At 34.5% G+C, this 11,805-nt stretch overlaps 1 protein-coding gene and 1 non-coding gene across 2 annotated transcripts; both read right to left on the reverse strand.

The window, feature by feature from the left end:
• Positions 1 to 1,814: 1,814 nt before the first annotated feature.
• LOC112759140 (probable zinc transporter 8) lies at positions 1,815 to 5,259 on the reverse strand. Its single transcript, XM_025807962.3, has 3 exons — positions 4,523 to 5,259; positions 4,039 to 4,188; positions 1,815 to 2,313 (listed from the first exon to the last, which is right to left on the reverse strand). Exons 1-3 carry the CDS (start codon positions 5,207 to 5,209, stop codon positions 2,008 to 2,010), a joined length of 1,143 nt encoding a protein of 380 aa, XP_025663747.2. The 5' UTR covers positions 5,210 to 5,259; the 3' UTR covers positions 1,815 to 2,007.
• A 3,637-nt stretch (positions 5,260 to 8,896) lies between these two features.
• Positions 8,897 to 9,003, reverse strand: LOC112762034 (small nucleolar RNA R71). Its single transcript, XR_003182395.1, has one exon. It is a non-coding gene; the product is annotated as a small nucleolar RNA R71 (small nucleolar RNA).
• Positions 9,004 to 11,805: the final 2,802 nt, after the last annotated feature.

The raw sequence follows: 11,805 nt of genomic DNA on the forward strand, positions 1-11,805 counted from the left end.
AAATGATATTGTCATAAACTTCAATCCATCATGGACACGTGAATATATAGTTTGTGCAATTTCGAGTCCATTCAGTATATTAATTATTAAATAGAAGATCAGTCGCTATTAGGACAAATTTGCAGAAAATAGACTAAGTATAAGAATATTTTATAATGTACAAAGAACTGAGGGCAAAAGTCCCTAAGAGATTAACGCAGAGGATAAGAAAAGCCCCAAGATATTGACCAAAGATTGCTAATGTAGGAACACCCGCCTGACTGATAGCTTGTTTCTTATTGTGACGCACATTAGATATGCTAGCAAAAATTATTATGATTATGATTCGGCCTAACTAATACGGATAAATCCGTTATGCCGAGGTATCCTGACTGACATGAGTTCATCCGTGATGATACTAATATGCCTGACTGACTCAGTGAAAAAACCATATTCTGGGTTCACCCGGGTAACGTCGGGTTGCGGATAGATAACCGACGCATGAGCTCATGGCCTGTACTAAGAACAAGCATGCATCATCTTGTTTTCGCATGTGAATTTTTTGTGATTGTTTACTGCAATTTCCTAACTATCTATGACTGATTCTATTTGTCCGCTATATATTTGTACTCTGTTATTTCTATGTTGTGATTTTACATTTGACGAAAACTTAGAGACAAAGACCTTAGGACTCCTTTTTACCCTGTTGGAAACTTTAGATTCTCACCATTCTTTTCTTGCTTTTCCCCTTTTCCAAATGGGATCGGTAGTGATATTCTTTGAGATTCCACTTGTATTGAGCTATGAGGACACACCTAGGACCCGCATCTACGCTTTGTGCGACCGTGGTTTTCGATTTTCTGTACATAGCCCGCACTTTGATCCCAACATGCCATATGAGTTTACTTTATCCGAGCTACATCCAGCTGGAGACCAGTTCCCTTTTTCCCATCCTCTCAATTTGGTAGGACCGCACTACAATGTACCATATCCGGATTTTCCGTACGTACATGAGGCTGATCCAGATCTTGCTTAGCATTTTCCTATTCCTGCACTCCAGGTTGAGCCTATGCCCGATGACCCTTGGGGACACCATGTCTGATGATTCACCCACTTGGGTTGAGTAGTTGGAGGTAGATTTAAAGTTGAATGAGGAGTCTATTCCTGAAGAGGTTAGGCCAGTTATCAGAGAGTTGTTCGGAGACCATCCCAAAGTTTGACATAGCTGATCCTCTACTCTTTTTGGTGATCTGTAATGTTATTTTTTCTCGCTTTTGTAGTGTTTTAGAGGGATAGGACCTTTCAGTAGACCGGTTCCAGTTTAAGGGACCCGTGTGAGGGTTGGGACTGTCTTTCTTATTTTGAACTTTGTCATGTATCTCCAAAACTCATCTTATATATATATATATATATATATATATATATATATATATATATATATATATATATATATATATATATATCTTCTATTATCTTGTATCTATCTGTGATATTGTTGTATGTATTAACTTCGTGAAAAAAGCTTATAATAACACTTGATAATGACATTCTGAGTCTAGAGCCAATTAGGTCCATACGAGTACCACCTAAATGTTTGGCATTAGTCATGACGTGTTAAAAGTTGGGTCGTTACAGTCTTATTATAAATTTGACAAAAATAATTTTTATATAAAATTTACTATGATTTTTATCCTTAAATCAAATTTGAAAAAAACCAATGATACTTTAATTGGGTGACAACCCAGAAGTGAACAAAACACCTTGACGTAAAGTCCTAACTTCAAGCATGCAATTTGGCTAACATCTATTAGGCCTTTCTAGACTAAATCACAAGCTGAGATAAACTATTTGATTGTAGATACTATATAATCTAAGATGACACACACATAAATGGGAAGAGTGAGAGAGAAAGAGGGAGAGAATAAATAACCCATGAAGGCATGTGAGAAAAAAAAAAAGGTAAAAAAAGGTAAAAAACAATCCCTCTCTAAAAACCCTACTCTATTCTTTCTTTCTTCATTTTTTTTTCTATGCCCATATTGCCATGACTGACATGCCTCCTGCTCCGACCAAAACAAAAAGATATGAATAAATTTGAAGCTTTACTCTACTTTGAAGCTTTGGACCCATAAAATCAGTGGCCAATAACTCTACCAATGCCATGTAATTGAGAAGCCTTGCAGACACAGCATTCAAAACACCTTCAACTATGAGTGAGGTTGGACTTGTGTCAGTGTACACCTTTGACAAAGCTATCCCCAATGCAATTCCAAATGGGGTTGTCACGGAAAAAAAGAATACCATAATGCACTTTATCTTCATCCCATACTCTGCCTGTTACCAAAAAAAGATAATGAAAAAGAAATATATATTCGTTAGATGGTATCTATTTGTATATTAAATCATTTTTAGTTATTTTCTTTTTCACATAAAATTAAATATCACTTGTGAGTAAATCATAATTCTGATCTCAAATAATTTAATATTTGACAAAATAATTTTCAAAAGAAAGAAATAGAATTGAGCTTGAAAAAATAGTCTCAATTTGATAAAAATGCAGTATTTTTTTATAATGGGCAAACAACTCATACATTTGATATTTTTTTATTATAACATGTAGAAAGGTATGTAGTCTGTAGAGCAAACTTACCTAACATTCAATATATAGAGTATTTTTTTGTATTTATGTTTTTACCAAAAAAATTTCAAACAGAATTTACTTAAAATAATATTATTAAATTTAAAAGATGGTATATCTTTTTTCTAAGCATACATTTCGACCTCTAGAGTCTTTTTTTAGTATGCTTTTTTATTAGTATATTTTGCAAATTAACGTTATTTTTGGAGGATCAAAATGTTATTTTATTATTTTAAAAGTTATTTCGTTAAAAAATAAAAATTTTCAGAATTTAAAATGGTAGTTCACTCTTGTTATAATTATTATCTTAGTAAATATTACACTTCTAGATATTTTTTTCCTTTATCATTCTTTATTCTTTAGATACCATAAAAACCAATAACAGTATTACTCGACTGTTAAATTACTAGGATTAAACCATTCAAATATAAGCATCAATATATTTCATCACTTTTAACATACTAATTAAATTATTTTTAGTGTTTTATATTTAATTTAGAGAACTGTGAAAACAAAATATGTAACCATTAAGAAATTTTGTTTTCATTATTCTTAATTTTTCACTTTTAAAATTGTAAAACTCAAAAATACTATAAATGAAAATAGAGACACAAAAAAAAAAGATATTATCTTAACAAACTAAACAAACATTGGTGACAATGTTTAATATTTTCTTTTAATTATACATTTACAAAAAGACATGATTGAACTAAGTTATTAAAAAAAATATTGGTAGTAAAAAATATTAATATAATTTTGTTAAATAGGTTCAATTTTTCGTAACTTTAAAATTCTTTAATTATTTTCTTAGCTTATGTATATATTTAAAATAGAAAATTATTTAAAAAAAATGAGTAATTATTATTATTATTCTAGAAAAAAGACTAGAAACTAACTTTTCTAATATTTATTTATCCACTGTTTCATTAGTTCATAATTAGTAGTTACGAAAAATTGGTTTTAATAAAATTAACTAGTATTATTTTGAACTTTTTCTTTTTAATATTGTATCACTAGAGGTGAAATCCTTCGTCATGAACCAAATTGTGTGTTAAACACAACTATGGCCATTTACAAAACGTTAATGACGTTTTGTGTTTCTTCAATTAAAATAATATTTTTCTAACAAAACGTCAGTGACGTTTTCTGTTTTAATAATTAAAATAATATTTTTTATTACAAAACGTCAGTGAAGTTTTGTTCTTTGATGATTAAAAAAAAAATTTATTGCAAAACGTCAGTGACGTTTTGTGCTACTACCACAACCCTGTAGAACACCAAAATCATCAAATATTTTTGTATTTCACATTAAAATTATTCATATATAAAAATTTTAGCCTATTATTTTTTGGTGTATTTATTTGTTTTTTTAATATAAGAAAATATAATAAAGATATATATCAGTGATCAATAAATTAAACCTGAAGTATGCAGCCTCCTAAGCCCATTCCCTCAAAGAGTTGATGGAAGCAAAGTGCTGCAATGAGAGGCCTAATTGTGCATGGATTATCTGAAGCTCCCAATGACAAACCAATCACCACTGAGTGCACCACAATTCCTAGCTCCAACACCTGCATACGTTTTATATACACACAATTACATCTCACAATTCAGACACCAAACAATAAATAATAAACATAACCCACAAGCTCAAAATTCACCACCAACAACAATAATAAAACGAAGATTAGTAGTGCTACATGCATATAATAAAAACACGATAAAATAACAAAACATATTATTTATCACTTATAAACAAAATATGATATTGTTTTATTATTGTTATCACGTTTATAATTTTTTCGAAAACTTATTTATCATTCATATTTATCGCGGTTCTTTTTTTTGTTAATGGTATAAGCTTTCTACTACTATTTTGGTAGTTTACCAACTAAGATAACTAACCTGAGCGATAACACGATAGCGTAGCAACTGTTCCGCACTCACAACTTTCATGTTTCCATTTCCATGTTCAATCTCATGACCGTGAGTGTGACTGTGGCTAAGCGATTCCAATTCTTTATTCACTTTGCGGCAACCACCATCAACTTCAATGTTCTCGGAAATATCAGTAGTAGTAGTAGTAGTAGTAGTAGAAGAAGAAGAAGAAGAAGAAGAAGAAGCAGCGATTCTCTTTTTAAAGAAACTGATGGAGAAAGAGTCCACCATGAGGGTGAAAATAGCAGAAAACATGGCGATGAATGTAGTAAATGGGAATTTGTGCCACGGATTTTTCGGCAAGCAGTCCGACATGAGGTCATTGAATGAGTCCGGCAATACGTGCATGTAACCCGTGGCGAGGATGACACCGGAGGCAAAGGCCTTCACTAACACAAAAAGATCACGGTCTGGGTGAATTGCCGGCACAACGCGTGAGAGCGTCGGCAGCGTTACGCCGATCATGCTTGTCACCAGAATTGCAAATATTGCTATTATCTTATACTTGAGCGCCTCGCTCCGGTTATGACATGCTCCTTGGTGGTTCGAGGTGCATTCTTCAGCCGAGGCAACCGGGCAAGTTGTGAGTGCAAGGAAGGAAATAACAATAATAATCTTGTAGAGGAGGTTTGAATTCATTGGCGTAATAGCCATGATTGTAAGTGAGAGAATGAGAGTTAGAGAGAAATTATGAGTTGTTATGACCGTTAATATAGTGCTTTGGTTTGGCGAAACTTTAGATTGACCAATTTATGAGTCTAAGTTTAAAAAGTAGGAATTACTCTAATGACCTTGATGGAGAACATTGCGAGAGCTTGGTGTATCTGTTGTTGTATGTTTGAGGGGTATTTTGACCAAATTTCTAGGAGTGAGGTTGATGGAGTGCGGCGTGTGTTGGGAGTTATCTCAAACAAGGCCCTCATGCATCGGTGAATAGCAAACACATGACTTTCTTCCCTTTTTTGACAATGAGGCAGTGATGTGGCAATCTACTTGAAATAATATTAGTAATAAACTTACCTTAAGTTTTGGGAATAATTAATGAAGCATTTTCTCGAAAAAAAAAAAGCAATTTTTTTTATAAATTTAACTTTTTTAATATAAAAATATTTAACATTATATACTTAAGAGAATTGTTACCTTTATTTCCTTTATTCCTCTAGTTCTATGCTTAGTGTCAACATCACATAGCTTCAGCTGATATCTTGAGTTCTTCAAAAAATTTCAAGCATGTTCTCTAGTTAATAATCTACCACAATATAGAAACTCCAGGTTGTTATGAATAAATATAAGATATCAATAGTATAACAGCTACAAGATTTCTCCAACTAAAGCTACTTTTGTCCTTCAATATCCTTCAAAGCATGAGGCTTCATCTATCAACACACAACTCCACCTCTAACGCTTCAATATGTGCACTAGAGTGAATATAAATTATAAAAATGTAGAAATGGTATATTTATATAGAGAAATGAACATGTGCCATTCAAAAGTGAATAACATATAAGAAGAACTTTAAATTTTGATGCTTTCGATATCCTTACCGAAATTATAAAAAAAAGTAGAAATGTCAATCATTGATTATTTTTGCATACTTTTCTTTGTAAGGGTCTTGCATATTCTATGTACATAGGACTGAAGATCAAAATTGATCATCATTGGAATAACAAATACCATTAGACATTACAAGAAAAAGCTTTTAATAAATTTTCTAACCTTTTAAAGGAACATTTAAGGACTCTATTTTCTTAATCTTTGGTTGATAATCTTGTTCAAAATGGCCATAAGTATTTAATTCATGGTATAATTCCTACATACAAAAGAATAAAAGCAGTAATTCAAATATGGACTACAAAAAATCCTGGAATAGTATCCTTATTTTAATAAGTAAAGAACTCAAGAATATCATAAGGATGAAATAAAAATAATATGAACAACATTTAGATACAAGTATAATATCTCAAAGTCAAAATTGTGTAAAGATCAAAGATCTATTAATTAAAAGGTGGAAACTCAGGTGCAGTCGACTTCACGTGAAGTTGGTACCTGAGAGCTGATGCGTGAGCATCTTTCCTATCTTTTCCTAGTGAATTTGTATTTAATTTGTTGAGTTTAATCAAGAATTAATTATCTTTTAGCCACTATGGATGCTACTTTAAGTCTTGTGCAATTTTGTTTATTTTAGGTAGCATTTGGTTGGATTTGATGGAGCTTCCGCAAAAAAAGAGAAGAAGGCTATATAGGCCAGGAATGACTTAGAGGATGGAGAGGAAGCTTGCACAAATGGAATCAGCACAAGAATTAAAGGAGATGACAGCAAGGAGCGACGCGTGCGCGTACCTGACGCGTGCGCGTGATTTGGAGATTTGCTCAGCGACGCGTGTGCGTACCTGACGCGTACGCGTGACACGCGAAGAAGACTATCGACGTGTACGCGTCAGTCCGCGTGACTGACGCGTACGCGTGACGTGCGTCACGTGTAGAAAACGCTGATTCCTATTAATTCTGATTTAAACTTTAATTTTTAATAGGAAAAGATATTATTTTTGTTTTAGAAAATAGATTTTAAATTAATTAGGATCAGATATAAAAGAAAAAAAGAAACTTCTCTTTTGGGGGATTCCAATTAGTTAACTTTTCATTCCACCTCAGTCCAATTTACAATCCTTATTTTCTCTCTGAACCATGAGCAACTAAATCTCCATTGTTAAGGTTAAGAGCTCTGTCTATTGTATGGATTGATACTATTATTTTTCTATTTTAATTCATGTACTGATTTATATTTCAAGAATTGTTTTCGTTCTTTATCTTATGAATTTGGGTGGAACGGAAGTATGATCCTCTTTCTAATTGAGTTCTTGTATAACTTGGAAAAGCTCTTTACTTGAACAACAGCTTGAAAATAATTTCTTCTAAATTCTAATTATCTGGACTTAACGGGATACGTGACATATAATCTTTTTATATTTGGGTAATTAGAGTTTCTGTGGCACATAAACTAGAATTGAACTTCACCCGCTAATTGGAATTAATTGACCAAGATATTGGTGATTGATGAAAGTTAGAGGAGACTAGGAATGTCTAAGGAATTAGGGTCTAGTCACATATAGTTTGCCATGAATTAAATTTTGCATGATTAAAATAGTTAGTAAAAAAAGTCAATCTGGAAAATAGATAAATCTGAAGCCTTAACTGCCTTCTCCATATTTTATTCCCAACTTATTTATTTGCATGTCTTCTGTTTAATGCTTTTTGAACTCCCAAACACTATTTTCTGCTTGTCTAACTAAGTAAATTAGTCAACCATTGTTGCTTAGTCCCTCAATCCTCGTGGGATCGACCCTCACTCACCTGAGGTATTACTTGGTACGACCTGGTGCACTTGCCGGTTAGTTTGTGGACTCTAAATTTCGCATTAAGTTTTTGGCGCCATTGCTGGGGATTGATAGTGATTAACAACTATCAGTTGTTTGATTGCTTAGATGAGGCATTTTAGTTTTAATTTCATTTAAATTTTGCTTAGTATTTTCGAAATTTTTTTTTAATAAATAAATAGCACTAATATTTTTCCTTAATTTCTGAAATTAGGTTTGGTGTCACCTAGTTAATTTTATTTTAATTTTCTCATTTATTTTCCCTGTTAATTTTTGAAAATTTTTTGTCTAATTTCAATTATCATTTTCGAAATTTTTTCTGTTTTATTTATTTAGTATTCTATTTTATTATTTTACACAGGTTACCTCACTAGGAGTTCTCTACACTCTAACATAGAGAATCCCATCTTTTCTTGTTTTCTGTCTGTTTATGCGTAGGAACAGAGATAAGGAACCTCTTTTAGACTTTGATCCTGAACCTGAAAAGACTTTCAGGCGGCGTTTGCAACAAGCAAGACTTTACAAGGCTGCAGAATCCACAATGGATCCTAATAATGCTGTTAATGCCAATGTGGTAAATCCGAATGGGGATGATCAACAAAGGAGATATGGCTCTTACTCTACTCCTACTGCAGATCTTTATGGAAAAAACATTGTGGTACCTCCTATAGCTACGAACAACTTTGAGTTGACGCCACAATTGGTCACCCTAGTGTAACAAAACTGCCAGTATCATGGTCTTCCCCACGAAGACCCAAATCAATTTATTTCTAACTTTCTGCAGATTTGTGATACTGTGAAGACAAATGGAGTGAACCCAGAGGTGTACAAACTCATGCTCTTCCCGTTTGCTCTGAGGGATGGAGCAAAGCTCTGGCTAGATTCATAACCCAAGGAGAGCTTGGATACTTGGGACAAGGTCGTTACTGAGTTTCTTACTAAATTTTTCCCACCAAAGAAGCTTACTAAGCTTAGGGTGGAGGTTCAGACCTTCAGGCAGAAGGATGGTGAAACTCTTTATGAAGCTTGGGAGAGGTACAAGCTACTGACTAGGCAATGCCCTCTGGACATGTTCTCCAAATGGACCCAACTAGATATCTTTTATGAAGGCTTGGGTGAAATGTCCAAGATGTGCTTAGATAATTCTGCAGGTGGTTCATTGCACAAGAAGAAGACACCGGAGGAGACTATTGAGCTGATTGAATTGGTTGCTAGCAACCAATATTTATACTCATCTAACAGGAATCCTGTGAACTCTGAGACTCCTCAGAAGAAGGGTGTTATGGAAGTAGAAGCTCTTAATGCTCTTCTTGCTCAGAATAAGCTTATGTCTCAGCAAATAAGTCTACTTACTCAACAGATGGATGGCATGCAAGTCTCAGCTATCAACACCCAAAACTCACCTCAAGAGGTCTCTTATGACATGATAGGTAATTTTGTGCAAAATGATAATTATGATTATACTCAATCATCTTCCGAACAGGTCAATTACATGAGGAGTGGTCCTAGAAATTCCAATAATGACCCATATTCTAAGACATACAATCAAGGGTGGAGAAATCACCCAAATTTTGGGTGGAGGGACCAACCTCAGAAACTTCAAAATTTCAACAATAATTCTCAGAGTGGCTTCCAATAGAACAATTACAATAACCGCCAATTTCAGTCTCAGCAGCAACAACCACCTCAGCAGGCAAACTCTAAATCCCAAGAAGATTCTAATTGGGAGATGATGAGGAGTTTTATGCAGGAAACCAGAGCCTCCATTAGAAACTTAGAGGTGCAAATGGGCCAACTGAGCAAGCAAATACCTGAGAGGTCTGCAAGTACATTTTCAGGTGATACAGTGGTGAACCCAAGAGAAGATTGCAAGGTTATTCAATTGAGAAGTGGTAAAATAGCTGGCTCTGAGACAAGGACCAATGAAGAGCTAGTTGAAAAGAAAGCTCCAGAGGAGAAGAAGGAAGAAGTAGAGCACGCCCCTCCAAAGCGTGCAGACAACCCGTTCCCTGACTCTCTTGACACTTATCCTACATTGTCAAAGGCTTCTGAATACAAGCCAAAACTGCCATATTCTCAGAGGCTTCAAAAGGCTTCCAAGGAAAAATAATTCTCTAAATTTTTAGATGTCTTCAAGAAGCTACAGATCAACATTCCTTTTGCAGAGGCTCTTGAGCAAATGCCACTCTATGCTAAATTTATGAAAGAATTGTTGACCCACAAGAAGAATTGGAAAGAACAAGAAACAGTGGTGTTAACCAAGGAATGTAGTGCCATTATTCAACACAACCTTCTTGAAAAAATGCCAGACCCAGGGAGCTTTGTCATTCCTTGCACCATTGGAGATGTCACCATTCAGAGAGCTTTATATGATCTTGGAGCTAACATCAATCTCATGCCACTTTCAGTGATGAAAAAGCTTCAAATTGAGGAGGTAAAACCCACTCATATTTCTCTTCAACTTGCTGATCTTTCTATTAAATTACCTGTGGGAGTTGTTGAGGATTTACTTGTTAAAGTATGACCATTTATTTTTCCTGTTGATTTTGTTATATTAGACATGGAAAAGGAGGTAAAATCCTCTATTATACTTGGTAGACCCTTTTTAGCTACAGGTAGAGCTCTGATTGATGTGCAAAAGGGTGAATTAACCCTGAAGGTCAATGAAGAATAGGTGATCCTTAATGTTTTTGAAGATCTTAAGCACCCTAATGATTCTGAAGGGTGTGTGAAAATAGATGTTATTGAACCACTTGTTCAAGAGGTACTGGAAGCTGAGGTGCTGGAGTATGAATTAGTTGATGAGTATGAATTAGTTGAAGTTGATGATTCACCATCCCAGAAGGCTGTGGTTCACACGCCTGAAGCAGAGGAGGAAGCCCCCAAGCTTGAGCTCAAACCTTTACCTCATTCTCTGAAATATGTGTTCTTGGGTGAAAAGGATTCATATCCAGTGATTATTAGCTCTTCCCTGAAGCCTGAAGAGGAAAAGGCGCTTATTTCAGTGCTCAGGAGCCATAAAACAGCTCTTGGGTGGACCATTAGTGACTTAAAGGGGTAAGTCCAACCAAGTGTATACACAAGATCCTCCTTGAAGATGATGCTAAACCAGTTGTGCAACCACAAAGGAGACTCAACCCAACCATGAAAGAGGTGGTCCAAAAAGAGGTAATAAAATTATGGGAAGTAGGTATTATTTATCCTATTTCTGACAGTCCTTGGGTAAGTCCTGTGCAGGTAGTCCCCAAGAAAGGAGGGATGATAGTGATCAAGAATGAACAGAATGAGCTTATTCCTACAAGAACAGTCACAGGTTGGAGAATGTGTATAGACTACAAGAGGCTCAACACTGCTACAAGAAAGGATCACTTCCCCTTGCCTTTCATTGATCAGATGCTTGAGAGGTTAGCTGGTCATGCTTTTTATTATTTTCTAGATGGATATTCTGGATATAATCAAATTGCAGTGGACCCTCAAGATCAAGAGAAGACAACATTCACATGCCCCTTTGGAGTGTTTGCCTACAAAAGAATACCATTTGGACTTTGCAATGCTCCAGCAACTTTTCAGAGGTGTATGCTTTCAATTTTTTCTGATATGGTTGAAAATTTCATTGAGGTATTTATGGATGACTTTTCTATTTTTGGTAATTCTTTTGAATCTTGCCTTAAGCATTTATCTCTTGTCTTGAAACGGTGTCAAGAATCAAACCTTGTTTTAAATTGGGAAAAATGTCATTTTATGGTTACAGAAGGTATTGTTCTTGGACACCGGATTTCAAGTAAGGGAATTGAGGTTGATAGAGCAAAGGTGGAGGTAATTGAAAAATTACCACTACCAGCTAATGTTAAGGCAGTCAGGAGTTTCTTAGGTCAT

This window comes from Arachis hypogaea, chromosome 16 (genome assembly GCF_003086295.3).
Source record: "Arachis hypogaea cultivar Tifrunner chromosome 16, arahy.Tifrunner.gnm2.J5K5, whole genome shotgun sequence".
NCBI lineage: Eukaryota > Viridiplantae > Streptophyta > Magnoliopsida > Fabales > Fabaceae > Arachis > Arachis hypogaea.

What these genes read in the sequence shown, in the direction of transcription:
- LOC112759140 (XM_025807962.3), bottom strand. Translation starts at nt 5,209, where the DNA reads ATGGCTATTACGCCAATGAATTCAAACCTCCTCTACAAGATTATTATT. An exon ending in GCTATCGTGTTATCGCTCAG is followed by an intron (nt 4,189 to 4,522) that starts GTTAGTTATCTT and finishes AAACGTATGCAG; the next exon opens with GTGTTGGAGCTAGGAATTGT. An exon ending in TAGGAGGCTGCATACTTCAG is followed by an intron (nt 2,314 to 4,038) that starts GTTTAATTTATT and finishes TTTTGGTAACAG; the next exon opens with GCAGAGTATGGGATGAAGAT.